This window comes from Aquarana catesbeiana, linkage group LG03 (assembly GCF_042186555.1).
Source record: "Aquarana catesbeiana isolate 2022-GZ linkage group LG03, ASM4218655v1, whole genome shotgun sequence".
Lineage (NCBI taxonomy): Eukaryota > Metazoa > Chordata > Amphibia > Anura > Ranidae > Aquarana > Aquarana catesbeiana.
In genome coordinates, this window is record NC_133326.1 from 340,982,373 (window position 1) to 341,002,245 (window position 19,873).

The 19,873-nt window shown below is 38.8% G+C and overlaps 1 protein-coding gene across 2 annotated transcripts in view; it reads left to right on the forward strand.

Annotated features, from left to right (window-relative positions):
- PDE6A (phosphodiesterase 6A) overlaps positions 1-19,873 on the forward strand; it is a 178,351-nt gene that overhangs the window by 117,975 nt on the left and 40,503 nt on the right. For both annotated transcript variants that reach the window (XM_073620560.1, XM_073620561.1), the window contains exons 8-13: positions 464-511; positions 2,373-2,522; positions 5,935-6,078; positions 14,647-14,712; positions 16,673-16,819; positions 18,838-18,945. In XM_073620560.1, coding sequence (XP_073476661.1) covers positions 464-511; positions 2,373-2,522; positions 5,935-6,078; positions 14,647-14,712; positions 16,673-16,819; positions 18,838-18,945 — 663 coding nt within the window. The remainder of the gene's footprint in view (positions 1-463; positions 512-2,372; positions 2,523-5,934; positions 6,079-14,646; positions 14,713-16,672; positions 16,820-18,837; positions 18,946-19,873) is intronic.

Sequence of the window (19,873 nt, forward strand, 5' to 3'; positions counted from 1 at the left end):
CAAAAATATGCTATTTTTTTTTTTACAAAAGATAAGCCTATCTTCATATGTACTGTAGTAGAGTTTGAAATAAGAAGTTGTAGTCTTAATTCCACATATTTTGAGACAGATTTACTAAAGAAATTGAGAAACTTCACTCAATAAGTTGTAGCTGTAATCTCTTTGAATAGCCAATCATGTGTGCAGGTGAAGTAAATAAAGAGAAATGTTCTTTTTACACGATTGCATAATTAAGGTGGATCTTTACTCAATGTATTTAAATCTATTAACTCCTCACTCTTTTAGTAAATGAGCCTTGGTATTTCAAGGAGGACTACAATCAGGATAAAACTGGAAATATACTAGCGAAATGCACTTCAATTTTTTTCTAACTGGAAGCTATAAAAGTATCAATATTATAGGCTAAGAAACAATTTGTTGTGAGCGTGAATTCCCTCTTACTAAATAAAAATGTTTCTTTCAGATTTGCAACCTTATGAACACAGCTGCTGATGATTACTTTGCGTTTCAGGTAAAGAGTTCCACGACAGTTAAAAAAAATAAATAAAAATTTACTTAAAAGGGTTGGAAAGGTTAGTGTTTTTTCACCTTAATGCATCCTATGCATTAAGGTGAAAAAACACCTGTCAGTGATGGGCCTCCCAGTCCCCCCATTTTACTTACGAAGACCAGGTTCGGGGCCACTCTGTGCAAAATGAGCTGCACAGTGGAGGTAAGTATGACATGTTTGTTATTTTTTTTTTTTAAAAACGAACCTTTAGCATCACTTTAAGTTATTTTAAATATAAGGCTTGAAATGCATACTGGGAGTACATCCTACCAATTCAGCTTTCACCCAGGCATAGCTGTAAGGCACGAGTTTACCCAATTCCTTTTTGTCTGTAATCTGGTGATCTGAAAATCCCATTTGCTCACTTGATTGTATTGCAGGAGTGGCATTCCCAAGCTCACCCACCATAGACTCCTTGATATAATATGTACAGTATACAGAAAGCCTTACATATCAATATGTCAATGTAGGGCAATGTGACAGTGTCTCAGCAAAGGCCTCCCTCAACTCACCTCACCTGTGCTACATCACCGCTCCTATCTCCATCACAGTCAAGGAATGGTGATGTCACTAACTTGGTCATGAGACAGTGCTTGTGTTTAGCAATTGGCTGCTATGCCTGATCGTCACAGGGGAGCAAGTCACATGCTCACCATACCAAGAAACTCCAAAACATAAAACAGTTAATACAATGTATATTGCATAAATATGTCAAATTTTAATTGTGCGTTATTTGGAAACATTGAAAATCAAAGGCGTAAAAACATATAACTAAGGAGCTAAAAGTCTGTTTAGTTTTAAACAAAAAAATAGTTGTTAATCCTCTAAAGTGTACAGGGTTACCTATGGTGTTGTGTCCTAGGGGTATTATGTGTAATGCATCCTAGGCAGTCAAAGAGCTAAAGCAAAACTGCAGCGAACAGCTAAGTGCCCAGATCAAATACAGAGAAGTAAACTGCTTTACCTGCCAACATTATTGTAACTCTGTAACTCAGATAATTGTGCAATTTACACATCTCTGACACACTGAATGACCAGGAAGATGATTCTTCTGTTTCCTGATTCAAATTTACAGCCTGTAGTGATGATGCTGATTCATTGGCCAATTAATAAACTGAAGGCAGAGGGCTGACCCTGGGGGGTTGATTTACTAAAACTGGAGAGTGAAAAACCTGGTGCAGCTCTGCATAGAAACCAATCAGCTTCTAACTTCAGCTTGTTCAATAAAGCTTTGACAAAAAACCTGGAAGTTGAGAGCTGCACCAGATTTTGCACTCTCCAATTTTAGTAAATCAACCAGTGGAAGCTGCAGAGAACAGTCATATCACCTGCCTAGGTGTGTAGTAGGATCTGTCCTACTACACACCTAGGCAGGTGATATGACTGTTCTCTGCAGCTTCCACTGGTTGATTAAACATAACAAAGCCACTTTAATTTGGTTTGGTCCATCTAGTAAATTTCAAATCTCAACATCGTCTGAACAGAATTAATTTATTTGGCAAATCAATTAACAACTGTGTATTTAGCTGTTTTCCTCCAGTTCCACTTTCAATAATTGCACATGTTTATTTCTTTAACTGTTCACAGGTAACATATAAAGTATAAATCAGAGACTGTTGTAGAAAGTTGTGGCTTCCAAGAGCATCAGGGAGCCAAGATATTGTTTTATTTCTGGTCCTAATCTGTTTTTGGACATTCTACACAAATTGGCTCAGAGCAAATGCCTTCTCTGTAATTTATGAAAACATCTCTAGTTGTGGTAAAGGCCGTCACACACATTTCTAGAACATGTACTCCAAAGTATGTTCTTTTATCTTCATAGAAAGGCCCAGTTGATGATTCTGGGTGGATGATCAAAAATGTCCTTTCAATGCCTATCGTTAACAAAAAGGAAGAAATAGTGGGAGTTGCAACTTTTTACAACAGAAAAGATGGAAAGCCATTTGATGAAATGGACGAAGTGTTAACTGAAGTAAGTATACCTTATAACACAATAATGCATAATAAAACATACTTAATTTATAGATAATACAAAAAAACAATGTATACTGACCTAATAGTAACTGTCATAGCATATTTGTTTTTTGTTGCTGTTGGAACTAGTTATCTAAGCCTCTATGCTGCCAATAAAAAACAAGAAAATTGAATGTATGACTAAAACTAGTACATATTTTTTATATATGTAGGTAGGTAAATATCCGCGCTCAGTATAAAATTAGCATCAAAAAGCAGCTGAACACCATAACCCAGATACTGGGCACAAAATCAAAATATAGAAGAATAAAGTGCAGCGCTTGTGCCATAAATTGTGTATAAGTATTTGCAATATTTATAAAGTGCAAATGTGCACAAAAATGTGTCAGAGTGGTATATGTAAAATTAACATATATCAATCACTATATAAACCATGTGCCAGTTGATAGATTTGCATTATCAATCACTATATGAACAAGACCAGATATCATATAAACAAATTACTACAATAAAGTGCAATAATACGGTGTAAAGATGTGTTAAAAAGTCCATAAAAGTGACTGAACAATCTTCATATAAATGATGTGACTTGATACAAGTGCTTGACCTCATGAGACCCGTCACCTCTAGTAAGATGGAAGGCTTACCGGATGACCAGCGACCCCCCTTACTTTGTGCTTTCTGACCTCCCTGAGTAAGGGGGGTCGCTGGTGATCCGGTAAGCCTTCCATCTTACTAGAGGTTACGGGTCTCACGAGGTCAAGCACTTGTATCAAGTCACATCATTTATATGAAGATTGTTCAGTCACTTTTATGGACTTTTTAACACATCTTTACACCGTATTATTGCACTTTATTGTAGTTGCTGAGCTGCACTGAGGAAGTAGTATCCATTATGCACCCTGCAATCTTAGTGTCCACCTTCTGAGACAAATTCATGAGCCTGTTCCTGACAGATACTACACGAATCATATGCAAGCACCGACATTTGTTCTGCAGAGGTGCAATTAACTTTTAAACAATGTCTGCAACACTAAGAATTCAAGGGCTTTGGTTTTGATGCACCAGAAATATATTTACCTACATTAAACTGATAGTTCAATCAGGCTTTCATTCCCATCTCCATCTTTCTGCCAATTTTTACAGGATAGCCAGTTGATGAACTTGTTATTAAAGTACAAATAAAACCAAAAGATTTCTTTTAGTTTTGGATACAGTAGGGAATGTTTAAAACCACTGTAATTTTTTTTTTTAATGTCTGTGTTCCTTTCTTTCCTTTTCTGTCTTGAGACACACCAGGAGAATATCTTTTCAAAGGATGGGAAATCTTTTCCTAGAGGGGACAACTCAAAATTTTTGATTTTCTCTCTGTCTTTATTAGAATGGTCATCAGAGAGGGATGCTCCCAATGGTCAATAGAGAGAGGGATGCTCCCATGCAAAGACACAGACAGCAATAAAAATCTGTCAGCGGTTCTAACCCTTATAAACATTATACAAATCTAAATAAATACTTTAGCTTTAGATGCACCTAAATAGTTACTATCTGTGGCCTTGTCCATAAATTGTAAGGTAGGTAGGTACAGAACTGTTGAACATCATTCTATAGACCTAGGATTCTTAACCTTTTTAAGATTACAGACCCCCAATGTATTGCCTGTGTCCCCATAACCCCCATAACCCCCTTCACCAGACTGTTACAATCATCATCACCAGTTCTATGATGTTCCAGTATGACTTCAGAAGATGTCAATAGCTTTACTTTATATATGGATGGCCAGGAACAAAACAGCTGAAGGAAAATCAATCATAAAGATGTTATCATATTTTTTTTATAGAAAGGCAAATCACAAATACACAGGCTTTCCATAACTAGTGAGATTTCTGCTGTTCTTTTTTGCAGTCAAAACATGTAATCAAGCTACAGCTTATGGGGGAATTGAATACACAGATTGATACGCACAATTACTGGGAATTTCATCAGTCACAGGATATACTTGGTTGTCGAACACATGTCGGGTGTGGGAGGGGGTTGAGACAGACAGCGGTTTCCCTCTTTCTCTCCTTTTTTCTTTTTTTTTTTTGGGAGGGGATAGGGTCAGTTGTAAGAGAACGATGTTACCAGTTGGTTTCTTGTTAAGGTCCAATATGTTAATCTTATGTAGTTACTGTAAAGTATGAAATTAAGGATGTATAATTGTGAATTGTGAAAAGTATAATAGAAAATAAAAAAATTTTGATTATAAAAAAAAAAAAGCTACAGCTTATGTTACGTTTGTCAAGTAGAAATGAATGGGCTGCACACTTATGCCATCACCTGTAAAACCAGCTTTAATATAATAAGTAGAAGATTCAGAACACATAGTCTTGCCTGTCCACCTCCCTCTCCAACAAGTTTCACCCCATTAAGGGCATCTCCTGCTCCAACACAATTCACCCCATTAAGGGGTGAATCATGAAGATCATGTCTCCATGGTTGAGTCTCAAATGGGGGGCAACATTTTGGAAAGACTGGTGGACAGCTAAGACTATATATATAGTGAATCCGCTACTTATTATATTGAAGCTGGTTTTGCATCAGTGATGATATCAATGTGCAACCCCTTAATTTTTGCTTAACACAAGTGTCACAGCTAAGCTGGGATGTGTTCCTATGTGTGTACCTGATAGAAAGGTACAGGGAAATGGGATGGTACAAGGCCCTGGTACTTGATGGGAATGTACAAGTCCCCACAGGTACAGGGAAATAGGCAGGCTTGGAGTGGCATATATACTATTGATTCCATACTACTATAATGTTACTTCTATGTCATCTAAAATGCCAAGTCATTTACACCACTTTCATGTCAGGTTTAGTATGCTGAGAATCTTATTTTAATTCACAATAAATCAGGGCTGGGCATCTCCCAGTCACCAGGTCTCATACCAGGTCTCAATGGCAATGACATAAATTCTCTGGTGACTGGGTAATTGACAATTAAGCTGGGGGGGGGGGGGGTAGGAATATCTGAATGTCCTGCTGAACTGAGTATTATGTGCCGAGCAGCTAGGGCCCTGGACTGATGGTGCGCACTGCTGGCCAGAGGGGAAAAGTTCAGGGGATAAGAACAGGAAAAAAGATTTATGTAATACAATTTGTTTCCTAATTTATTTACTAAGTAGAAATTTCACTGTTCTGCCGTACAGTATGAAATTTATTGAAAAGATCATTTAAAGCATATATTGCATTTCAATAGGTTTTACTGAATCTTGCTAAAATGGCTTTACTAATAGTTATTTTTAGTTTTTTCAAAAATGTTTATAAAGCAGTCTCCTTTTGTTTTTTTATTGAAGTTTGTATTTGCTGATTGAATAATGATGCCTTAACATTTAACATTTACAGGATGCCTAATTGCTATTTTCTTCCTGCAGTCTTTGACACAGTTCCTTGGCTGGTCTGTCCTAAATACAGATACGTATGATAAGATGAACAAACTGGAGAATAGGAAAGATATTTATCAAGATATGGTCAACTATCATATAAAGTGCAGCAATGACGAGCTACAAATAGTCCTGGTAGAGTAACACAACTATTTTTATTTCTTATTTTTATTTTAATTATTGCATATTTATTCATATGTGGTTATATACAGTAAAAAGGGAAAGAGCTGCGCTAAACCATACACCTAAATGTAAAAAATATAAAAATAAACTTAAAGTCTGTGGTAGCCATGAACACCACTATGTGGAAAAAGAAGTGAGAAATTGTGTATCACTTTTAGGTCCTCTCGTGATGATTTTAAGTGACAACATGACGTGAAAGATCTTGTGGCTTATTACCCAGCCTGGGCCTTTATCCGCAGAGGGGAAATCAAGTGGCAGCTCATATCTCCTGTAATGGAGCAGGGCAGATGGTCTGAGTCCTTGTACAGATCCAAGGGAGCCAATCTCTTTCAATAGGTATGCTCAGAAGGATAACCCAGAAAAAGAAAACTCACCATAGTGTAAAAACCAGCTAACATTTAATAGGAAAAAGTAATGCACTTACACAAAGGAGCACATAAAAGAGCATGTGTATAAAGCATGTTACTTCCGTGTCATCTAAAATGCCAAGACATTTTCACCACTTTCATATCAGGTTCAGGTGTCCGTTTATGAACAGTGATCAGCGGTGATCCCGAGGATCGCCGCTGATCACAGTCCATAAACAGTTTATGAAACAGTGATAATCGGGGGAGAACATGTTTGAACTTGTTCTCCCGCCGATTATCTCTACACACGGAGAATCCTCATGAATGACACAGTAACGGCCAGTTTATGAAGCGGTGATCTCACCGCTTCACTGGCGATCTGAGTCAGAATTCACACTCCCAGGTTCACCAGCTCAGAGGTGGTGAATCGGGGAGTGAAGAGGAAATCTCGGGGGATCTGAGGGGGAAGGAGGAAGATTTTTAACTTCCTTATGCCTCGTTCAGACCCCTCAACACTGTAAGCATGTCCCCCTGTCATATTTATGTGTATACATATATATACATATATACATATAATGTGTATATGTATATATATATATAATGTGTGTGTATATACATGTATATATAATGTGTGTGTGTGTGTATACATATGTATATAATGTAGGGGGACTCATTATTTTATTAACATTAATCGTCCGTGTATTGAGCGGTGATAATTTATCACTGCTTAATAAACTGACATCTCTGTATTTCTGGTGCTGTAATCTCGTAAAGTCTCACGAGATTCCAGTATCAGGGGCCGTTCTCCACTGTTGAAAGCATTTGTAGATCTCTTCACTCCTCCAAAGGTGAAGCGATCTACAAAGCTTCATAAACAGGCACACAGAGGAGAAAAATCTTCACTGTGAATGCCGGAGAACGAAGCAGTGAATAGATTTCACTGCTTCATAAACGGACACCTCAGTATGCTGAGAATCTTATTTTATTTCACAATATATCAGGGCTGGAAAATTCCCAGTCACCAGGTCTCATACCAGGTATCAATGACAATGACAAAAATTATCTGGTGACTGGGTAAATGACAATTAAGCTGGGGGGAGATGGGAACAACTGAATGTCTTGCTGGACTGAGTGTTATGTGCTAAGAAGCTAGCTGGCCCTGGACTGCTGGCCAGAGGGGATAAGTTCTCAGACTTTCAGTATTTTCAATAGATAATACTGCTGAAAAACAGGAAAAAGAGTTATGTAATACAATTTATTTCCTAATTTATTTAATAAATAGAAATTTCACTGTTTGGCCGTACACTATGAAATTTATTGAAAAGATAATTTAAAGCATTTATTGTGTTTCAACTGGTTTTACTGAATCTTGCTAAAATGGCTTTACTAATATTAATTTTTAGTTTTTTCAACAAAAATATTTATAAAGCAGCTTGCTATCTGGTAAGCGTGCATTCTGTGTGGTGAAGGGATCTTTCACATCATGTTATGAATTAATAGCATCACGAGAGGACCTAAAAGTGATACACAATTCCTCACTTCTTTTTCCACATAGTGATATTCATGCCTACCACAGACTTTAAAGTTATGTTTATATTTTTTACATTTAGGTATATGGTTTAGCACAGCTCTTTCCCTTTTTATTGTGTTTTGACTGTGTGTATCTCGCAGCAGAGCTGCTGCTTTTTTGTTATTTAGGGACACTTAGCGCAGTTTGTTTTTTATTTTTATGGTTATATACAGTGCCTTGAAAAAGTATTCACACCCCTTGAAATTTTCCACAATTAGTCATGTTACAACCAAAAACGTAAATGTATTTTATTGGGATTTTATGTGATAGACCAACACAAACTGGCAGATAATTGTGAATTGGAAGGAAAATGATAAATGGTTTTCAAAATGTTTTACAAATAAATATCTGAAAAGTGTGGCGTGCATTTGTATTCAGCCCCCTTTACTCTGACACCCCTAACTAAAATCTAATGGATGCAACTGCCTTCAGAAGTCAACTAATTAATAAATAGAGTCCACCTGTGTGTAATTTAATCTCAGTATAAATACAACTGTTCTGTGAAGCCCTCAGAGGTTTGTTAGAAAACCTTAGTGAACAAACAGCATCACGAAGGCCAAAGAACACACCAGACAGGTCAGGGATAAAGTTGTGGAGAAGTTTAAAGCAGGGTTAGGTTATGAAAAATATGCCAAGTTTTTAACATCTCACGGAGCACTGTTCAATCCATCATCTGAAAATGAAAAGAGTATGGCACGACTGGAAACCTACCAAGACATGGCCGTCCACCTAAACTGACAGGCCGGGCAAGGAGAGCATTAATCAGAGAAGCAGCCAAGAGGCCCACGGTAACTCTGGAGATGCTGCATAGATCCATAGCTCAAAATCTATGCAGCGACCGAGAGGCAGCGGGAACAGATGACCCCCCCGACCGAGCGGCAGCGGGTGACCCGCGAACCAAGAGCGGCGGGCAGGAGCGGGACATCGTGGTGGTGGAGTGGGACAGTAATCACCCCACAAACTCAGATAGAGGAGGCGGGAGGAGATCCAGTGGGACCGGGAGGTGGAAGGCTGACTGGGAGAGACAGCGGGTAAGTGAACTACAGACCGGAGGGGCAGTGCGACACATGGATTAGAGAAGCGGCAGGACTGAAGGTTTGACTGACTGCTGCAAAGTGTCAGAATACAAGGGGCGACTGAGCAGAGAGACACCCAAAAAAAAAAAAAAAATTGACTGACAGTGTATTGTTGAGCACCTGTGCATTGTTAAGCACCTGTGTACTGTGAGTACCTGTCGCCTAATTGCAACCACAGAACACCCAATAAGGAGATAGCATGTGTCCAGACAAAATTACAAAGCTTGTTCACCAATGCCAGAAGTCTGGCGGACAAGATGGGAGAACTAGAGCTGCTATTGTATGAGGAGGATTTAGATTTTGTGGGAATTTCAGAGACTTGGTTCAACAGCTCTTGTGATTGGCTGGCAACCATTCAAGGGTATTCCCTATATCACAGAGATAGGGAGGGTAAAAAAGGGGGAGGAGAGGGGTATGGCTGTATATCAAAAATGATACAGGTGAATGTGAGGGACAACATCACTAATGGAGCAAGGGAGGAGGTGGAATCCTTATGGATAGAGCTACAGAGGGAGGAAACCAAGGGGAAAGTAATACTGGGAGTATTACATACAAAGACACTGAATTTCAAAAGAGCCAACTTCCTTAAACTACTCTCCTTGCTAGAAGATATTAAATGGGATAAAATCCTAGGAACAAAGAACAGGGGAAAAAGGGGTGTGCTTTAGGAGCACATTAAATAAGGGTATTAGCCAGTGCATCCCAATGGGTAATAAATTTAAAAGAGCTAATATAAGTCCTGGGTGGCTTAACTCCAACATAAAAATGTATATAAAAGCAAAGGAGAAGGCTTTCAAAAAATACAAGGCTGAGGGGTCATCATCAGCATTCCAACTGTACAAAGAATGCAATAAGAAATGTGAGGGTGCAACCAGGGTGGATAAGATAGAACACAAAAGCACATAGCGGAGGAGAGTAAAATAAATCCCAAGAAATTCTTTAAGTACATTAATAGTAAAAGAGGGAGGACAAAATCATATCGGCCCCATAAAGAATGATGAAGGGAATCTGGTTACAAAGGATGGAGAGATAGTGAAGGTATTGAATGTATTCTTCTCCTCAGTCTTCACAAGGGGAAACAGGGGGCTTCAGTAACCAAATCTGCAAGGTTTATCTTCATGACACATCACAGGAAGCACCCTCATGGCTAACAGAGGATAGAATTAGGAATAGACTTGAAAAACTTAACATAAATAAGTCACCGGGACCAGATGGCTTGCGCCCGAGTGTCCTTAAGGAACTATATCCCTGGGAACTACAGACCAGTTAGCCTAACATCAATAGTTTGCAAGCTCTTGGAGAGCATAATAAGGGACTATATACAAGATTTTAGTAATGAAAACAGTATCATTAGCAGAAATCAGCATGGATGCATGAAAAATCATTCTTGCCAAACCAATCTATTAACCTTCTATGAAGAAATGAGCTGCCATCTAGTTAAAGGAAGACCAGTAGATGTGGTGTATCTGGATTTTGCAAAAGTATTTGGTACAGTTCCCCATAAATGTTTACTGTACAAACTAAGGTCTGTTGGCATGGACCAAAGGGTGAGTACATGGATTGAAAACTGGCCACAGGGACCAGTTCAGAGTGTAGTAATAAATGGTGAGTACTTGGAATGGTCCGGTGTGGAGAGCGTGGTCCCCCAGGGTTCTGTCCTGGGACCAGTCCTTTTTAATTTATTCATAAAATGATCTGGAGGACGGGATAAAAAGCTCAATCTCAGTATTTGCGGACGATACTAAGTTAGGCAGGGCAATAGCTTCTCCGCAGGATGTGGAAACCTTGCAAGAAGATCCGAACAAATTAATAAGGTGGGCAACTACATGGCAAATGAGGTTTAATGTAGAAAAATGTAAAATAATGCATTTGGGTGGCAAAAACACGAATGCAATCTACTCACTAGGGGGAGAACCTCTGGGGCAATCTAAGATGGAAAAGGACCTGAGGGTCCTAGTAGATGACAGGCTTAGCGATGACATACAATGCCAAGCTGCTGCAAGCAAAGCCAATAGAATATTGGCATGCATTAAAAAGGAATTATCTCCAGAGATAAAACGGTAATTCTCCCACTCTACAAGACTCTGGTCTGGTCGCAACTGGAGTATGCCGTACAGTTCTGGGCTCCAATCCTCAGGAAAGATGTGCTGGAACTGGAGAGAGTCCAGAGAAGGGCAACAAAGCTAATAAAGGGACTGGAGGATCTTAGTTATGAGGAAAGATTACAAACACTGAACTTATTCTCTCTAGAGAAGAGACGCTTGAGAGGGGATATGACTTCAATGTACAAATACCGTACTGGTGACCCCACAATAGGGATAAAAATTTTCCCCGATATTTTACCCACATTTAAAAAGACTTGCGGCTACTCACTAAAATTAGAAGAAAAGCGGTTTAGCCTTAAACTGTGTAGAGGGTTCTTTACTGTAAGAGCGGTAAGGATGTGGATTTCTCTTCCACAAGCAGTGGTTTCAGCAGGGAGCATCGATCATTTCAAAAAATTATTAGATAGGCACCTAAACTTCCACAACATACAGGAATATACAATGTAATATTGACATAAAAGTGCACGCACACAGGTTGGACTCGATGGACTTGTCTCTTTTTTCAACCTTACCACTATGTAACTATGTCCACAGGACAACTCTTAGTTGTGCACTCCACAAATCTGGCCTTTATGGAAGAGTGGCAAGAAGAAAGCCATTGTTGAAAGAAAGCCATAAGAAGCTTGTTTGCAGTTTGCGAGAAGCCATGTGAGGGACATAGCAAACATGTGGAAGAAGGTGCTCTGGTCAGATGAGACCAAAATTGAACTTTTTGTCCTAAAAGCAAAATGCTATGTGTGTCAGAAAACTAACATTGCACATCACCCTGAACACACCATCCCCATCGTGAAACATGGTGGTGGCAGCATCATGTTGTGTGAATGCTTTTCTCCAGCAGGGACAGGGAAGCTGGTCAGAGTTGATGGGAAGATAGATGGAGTCAAATACAGGGCAATCTAGAAGAAAACCTGTTAGAGTCTGCAAAAGCTTGAGACTGGGGCAGAGGTTCCCCTTCCAGCAGGAGAACGACTCTAAACATACAGGCAGAGCTACAATGGAATGGTTTAGATCAAAGCATATTCATGTGTTAGAATGGCCCAGTCAAAATCCAGACCTAAATCCAATTGAGAAGACTTGAAAATTGCTGTTCACAGACGCTCTCCATCCAATCTGCAGAACTTGAGCTATTTCGCAAAGAAGAATGGGCAAAAATGTCACTCTCTAGATGTGCAAAGCTGGTAGAGACATACCCAAAAAGACAAAAAGACTTGCACCTGTAATTGCAGCGAAAGGTGGATCTACAAAGTATTGACTTAGGGGGGCTGAATACAAATGCACACCACACTTTTCAGATATTTATTTTTAAAACATTTTGAAAACCATTTATCATTTTCCTTCCACTTCACAGTTATGTGCCACTCTGTGTTGGTCTATCACATATAATCCCAATAAAATTAATTTACATTTTTGGTTGTAACATGACAAAATGTGGAAAATTTCAAGGGGTATAAATACTTTTTCAGGGCACTGTATATCACAATTACTTTTGATGACTTCACTGTGCTTTTCTGATGCTTCAGGTCTCTGCCCTGTGATTCTTGCTATTGCGTAGGTTATCCCATTGGCCTTCTTACTGGATTATGATGTTCCTTTGTCACCTTTTGTACCCAACCTAAATCAACGCTAGTTATAGTGTAAAGGAATGCCCAAGGTTTTGCAGATGGTAACAGAACAAGGGCACACACCGCTTCAGGCAAAAAATGCACACCCGGTCCAAGGTGCTAATCCCGGCTCATCACCATAGGCAATATCAAGAAGAGAAGAAAAGATTGAATACAAAAGATGCTGTAGAAATGTCTTTATTGTCATGAGCCAGACAAAATTGCAATGATGATCAGTTGACGTGTTTCACACGAAAAGAACCGTGCTTGTTCACAACAATTGAAATGTTTTGCAGATGGTACAGGAAAGTTTATATCCCACAGGCTGTTTTTCATTAGAGACACTAAGGAATGTGACTTTTATAAAGAGTAACATGCTTAGACAGCAGTCCTTTTAATTCAAACTAATTCCACAGAACTACACTTAGTTAATGTCACAGAACCAACATTAATCTATAAATGTAATGACTTAGCATGTGTCCACCAATCCATTCAGTTTATTTGTGAACTAACATTAGTTAAACCTTGACCGAGGCACACTATTTTTTTTTTTTTTTTACGTTTTGGAAGTAACAGTGAACACTTAGATAAGCTATCGGTAGACCCATTAGGAAGATTTTCCCTCACCTCTTGTCCCAACAATCCAAAATAAGAAATATAGGTTTTAATTGTCTCCTACTCTATGAAAAATTCACTTTAAAAAAGTTGCCTAGAGATATGCTTTAGATGATAAACCTAAAGCCCAAATTCCAAAGGTGGGTACAACCAGTCCGTTGAACAAAAAAGAAACTGATAGATCACCACATTCACACAAGTGATGTGGATGCAGGGATCTCCCCTGTTGTTCCATTGTATTCTGACGGTGGGTACTCCCCTTGTCGGAATACCCTGATCAGCGATTGCGTTTGCTCTTCAGCCAACAGCTGCACACAGTGATCAAATGCTGCTTTTCCAGCAGGACTTTTCAACAGAAGCCAGTCTAATGAGTCACACACTCACTCAGGTTGAACTGGATGGACTGGTGTCTTTATTCAACCTTACTAACTATGTAACTATGTAACAGAGAGCGGTACACTGACTGAAAATTGGCTTGTTCCTGCTGATCCGACTTTACGCCAAACTCACTCTAGCAGATCAAATTAATTAACCCACTAAAAAATGTGTTTGTACAGTGAGTAGACCTTAAAGTAGAACTATAGGCATTTTTTTTTTGGATAGGGTATAGGAGGGTTATAACCCCTGTCAGATTTTTTCTCACCATCTGTGTCCCATTGCGGAGATTTATTTCACTTCCTGTCCCATAGCCAAACAGTAAGAGAGAGGAAATCCCTGTAAATTAAGGGAATTCCTTGAGGCCCCCCCCCCCCCCCAGGTTACCAGAACTAGTGTCCCCATTAGAATGTTTCCCCTCCATTACTTTTCTCGGGACAACCCAAAATTTGGGATTTTCTTTTACTTTCACTTTAAATGATAATGGCAAACAGGAGAAATAGAGAGAGTGAATCTCCTTAACAGGGGCACAGACTGTAATAAAAAGTGACAGGGGTTCTAATCCATCTCTACTCAAAACGTAAAAAAAAAAAGTTTTGCCTTTAGGCCTAGTTTACACTGGCATTGAAAGCAGGTGATTGAGGGGCGTTTGGGGGAGCTTTGTTAATGTTCATTAAACGCTCATCAACCTCACCTATTAGTGCGCATTAACGCTATAGGCGCATTTGATAAGCGTCAATATATTGAGCAAGTGTAAACAAGCCCATAGTTATACTTTAAAATTACTGAACGCAATATGCCCTTCTTTAACAATGCAAATTTTGTTTATAGAAAACAAAGGAAGTATACAACCGATTGCCAGAAGAGTGTGAAGAGGAAGAAATGTATGAAATATTGGTAAGTAGAAATACATTGTAATCATGTCTCACTGCCAAATCATGCATTGATTAAATATATCTGAATGGAAAAGTAAGTACGTAAACAAAATATATTGTATTACATTTTTACAAAATGCATATGTTTAATGTGTAAATCTAAGCAAGCCCAAATCCGTCAAAGTTCCAATACAAAGGTATGCAGGGGAACATACATCATTTAGGTAAGCGTCTGGGAACAAATGAGCTATTAGGAAATGTAAGGGGGGTCTGTAAGAGGAAACCCGTGCTAACTAAATTTCTTTCTTGAATTTAAGTGAACATTTTTTTTAGCATTATGCAGCATATTGTGGTGTCTATTTTGAATTCACTGTTGTAAAACTTTCTTTCTGGAATAAATATATTAAAGGAGAACCATAATCCTTTTAATAGTTATTAAATATTCAGTGTCTGTTGATAACCTTGTTCTACTTATAAAAGATGGTCATACTTGCTCATGACATAGGCATGCTTTCTGTTTACTAGGGCTACAAAATGGCTATGCCTTACAGAACCTTTTATCTTCATGAGTCTACACAGGGAGCGTGTGTCTGATTGAAAAAATGTACTCTGCAACCACTTCTGCAATGCCCCAATGCACTTTAAGAAACCACTTTTGTCCTGCCCAAGTACAATTTAAAACTTTTCATTCTTTCTTCACCTTTGCTAAAGCAGACTTTCACACTGAAAATAAACTTTCTTCTTCTACAACCCTTATCTTTTTTTTTTTCTGCACATTCTGGACCACCCCCTGTCCTCCATTTTCAGGATGTGCTTCCCTCCTGATGCCTTGTGGAATAAGCACACCACATAACCCAGGGTGGTGGGTCTAGGGGCTCATCATATGAAGGTGGCTGCTTATAATCAGAAGTGACAGCTACCTTCTAATTACATTACATGGAGGATGGTGACACAGGACCTGAGCCGTGGCACTGGAGAAACAAACTGCAGCGGGACAATGCTGATCCCACTGGGTAGGTAAGCATCTGGTTTGAGAACAAGCTATCAGATAAACAGAGATTTTTAAAAATTAAATGGGTCAGGGAGTTCCTCTTTAAATAGATTACATACTCTTCCCAACAGCAGAACAAACAAAGCAGAAATGTCATCTACATAAAAAAAGGTGACCATTAAGGTGGAGCTTAAATTGAATCTAAACTTTAACTATTAAGGGAAAATAACATGTTTGTCCGATATGCCATCGCTTTTGTTTCTGATACAAGCCTTCCCCACACCACCCCTGTCAACCAATGAAGTCCTGTGAAAAACTCACTACTTGTGAGTCTCTTTTCTTGCTCCATAGATGCAGAGCATGTGAGTCTCTTTCCTTGCTCCATAGATGCAGAGCATGTGAGTCTCTTTCCTTGCTCCATAGATGCAGCAGAGGCTGCCTGAGAGGACAATTGCTAACTCCTGTTACATGGAGATGGGGCAATGGGGGTTATTTACGAAAGGCAAATCCACTTTGCACTACAAGTGCACTTGAAAATGCACTGCTAGTGCACTTGGAAGTGCAGTCCCTGTAAATCTGAGGGGTAGATCTGAAATGAGGGGAAGCTCTGCTGATTTTATCATCCAATCATGTGCAAGCTAAAATGCTGTTTTTTATTTTCCTTGCATGTCCCCCTCGGATCTACAGCGACTTTACTTCCAAGTGCACTTTCAGTACAATTTCAAGTGCATTTGCAGTGCACTTGTAGTGCAAAGTGGATTTGCCTTTAGTAAATAACCCCAAATGTTTTTTTGCTCATACTCTGACTTTAAGGTAACACGCAAATTACACAAGGACTTTGGTGTGGGACAAAAATTAAAAGTACAAATTCACTCCGAATTAGTACAGATTCACTGCAAGGTGACAATCATTTGCTACTTGCAGGCTCTGGTAATAAACATCAAGTTGCATTTTCAACATAAAACTAATTAGACTTGCACTTCTTTTACAGCAAGAAGAACTACCAGATCCAGAGGAGGCTGAGATCTATGAATTTCACTTTAGTGACTTGCCACAAAGTGAGCTTTTCTTGGTGAAATGTGCTATACAGATGTACTATGAGTTAGAAGTAGTTGACAAATTTCATATACCTCAGGAGGTAAGTTATCTTGACTCCTTACCTTTATACTGAAAAAGGAACATAAATTACACTCTCATTCTAACACAGTAACAACACTCACATTCTAACTACAGTTTGCAGTACTAAAGTTTACCATACACAGAGAGGTATTGAAGATTTGCATAATTTGAACAATTTAAAGCAATTGTGCAAGAACCTGATCCAACGTTGGCTGGGAAGTATAACAACCAAACAATGCCTATGGTCAGGATCTAAGATCATTAGCTATAAAAATTTTAGAAGGCGTATTTGTCTCTGCTGATTCAGCAGAAAGAGGCTAGTGACCTATATAGGGTTATATTCTGCAAATATAGTTATCTAATTAGTTAGTAGAGATAAATAACTGAATAGCATGAGACTGCCCAGCAGCCATATACGTTGACAGTTCATAATGCTTTGCATATGGCTCATGCATCAATGCCTTCCCCTGGCCATTGTTTGAAAAAGACAAGTATAATAAAAGATGTGCTCTTATATCTAAAACCACAATATAACCATATACCTAGAAAGACTTGTTTTCATTAGTCTTACTACACTAACCTGACATTAATTAGCTTTCTTGCTCTGAACAAGTATTATTTTTAGGCAATTTACTTGCTTTGTACATAGATTACCCTGATATAGCAGCATTATAAAAGTAACTGCACTTTTGTTGAGCAAAAAAACATTACCCTGTGGGTAATATACGTACATTGCAAGGATTTTGACAAACATTGTTGCAGATTCTACCTTTTGTTATTCTGAAGAAATAGATGTTTGTTTCTGTGTCCATGTGGAAAGTGAATCTAATGGGAGTGATTTTATCATTATCACTCAGCCTGCTGCAGGGCGCAAATGAGGAAAGTGGCAGGGACTGTATCCCTTTGGCTGTGATTTCCCTTTGGGAGTATCTCACCAAAAATGACATTTTTGTTGCAGGGGATGCCCCAAATCTCACTTCTATCTTAGTGCAGACTTCTGAGAAAATAAGTAAGCCAACTACACAAGCATGAAATTACATTTCTGGGGGGCGGGGGGGGGGGGGGGTTGTTCTGTACACCATCTGTGCACAGAACACCTCCAGGTAGCCATATTGCATTGCATTTTACAGAAAATGTCAGAGCTGCAGATTGAAAAGGAAAGGTAATTTTTAATAACATTCAATTAAATGACACTTGCGTCAGAATTTTAGACGTTATATTATTATTTTTTTAAATTTGCTTTTTTTTTCCCACGAAAGAGGAATTACCCTTTAAAGGAAATCTCCACTTACATTCAAATGTTATATAACATATAACATTGAGTGTAGAGGAAGTCAATCCACTTACCATACATGGTTTTAGGCTGTCATGCCTTAATTTTATTTATTCAGAACAGGTAAAAAAAAAAACTTGCTTGCCTTGCAAAGGCATGTTCAGCAAAACTCAAAGTCTTCCCAACTGGGATTCAGTAAACAGAGAAAACACTGGCATACAATCTTCTGATCAGCTCTGTCACTGCCTGCTTCTATCCATTAACACCAATTCCCATAAATAACATAACAGGTGCTAGAGGGTTGTGACCTGGTTGAAGGGTGTCAGAGGGACAGGAAGTGCTGGGAAATCTCTCTAATGAGGTTAGAACCTCTGCAAAGGTTATATGCCCTCCTGTCTTGGGGATTCCCATTCTCCCCTTTTCTTACCTCGGCATCACAGGATACAAAAGGGAATTGTAATCTCTTCAGCGCAGTTACTTAAACAGTAACATTTTCTGTTTTTAAAGTCAATACAGGTAGTAAACTGTGTAACTATTTAGAGAGAAAAGCCAACAAGGGTAATAGCTGTTTACACAGTATATACTACAGATGGCTACATTATGCACTGTACCAAGGGTTCCTTTTAAAAACTTTATTTGAATATACAGTGGCTTCCATTTTTTACTTTCATGTACTGTATGCTGATCACCATTTGGGTAATACATTTTTACAACCTGTCATATGGGAACATTTGTATTATTTGTTATAATTTGTTACTTTACAGGTCTTAGTGCGTTTTTTATTCTCGGTAAGTAAAGGATACAGAAAAATTACTTATCACAACTGGCGACATGGCTTCAATGTAGGACAAACCATGTTCACCCTCCTAATGGTAAGTAACAATGTAGCATTGACTGCTACAACCCCTGGCAAAAATTATGGAATCACCAGTCCCTGAGGATGTTCCTTCAGTTGTTTATTGTTGTAGAAAAAAAGCAGATCACGGACATGGCCAAAAACTAAAGGCATTTGAAATGGCAACTTTCTGGCTTTAAGAAACACTAAAAGAAATCAAGAAAAATAATTGTGGTGGCCAGTAACAGTTATGCCCCGTACACATGGTCGGATTTTCTGACGGAAAATGTGTGATAGGACCTTGTTGTCGGAAATTCCGACCGTGTGTAGGCTCCATCACACATTTTCCATCGGATTTTCCGACACACAAAGTTTGAGAGCAGGCTATAAAATTTTCCGACAACAAAATCCGTTGTCGGAAATTCCGATCGTGTGTACACAAATCCGACGGACAAAGTGCCACGCATGCTCAGAATAAATAAAGAGATGAAAGCTATTGGCCACTGCCCCGTTTATAGTCCCGACGTACGTGTTTTACGTCACCGCGTTTAGAACGATCGGATTTTCCGACAACTTTGTGTGACCGTGTGTATGCAAGAGAAGTTTGAGCCAACATCCGTCGGAAAAAATCCTAGGATTTTGTTGTCGGAATGTCCGAACAAAGTCCGACCGTGTGTACGGGGCATAAGATTTATAGAACAAGCACAGGGAATAAATTATGGTATCACTCAACTCTGAGGAAAAAATTATGGAATCATGAAAAACAAACAAACAAAATAACACTCCAACACATCACTAGTACTTTGTTGCACCACCTCTGGCTTTTATAACTGCTTGCAGTCTCTGAGGCATTGACTTAATGAGTGATAAACAGTACTCTTCATCAATCTGGCTCCATCCTTCTCTGATTTCTGTTGCCAAATCATCTTTGCAGGTTGGAGCCTTGTCATGGACCATTTTCTTTA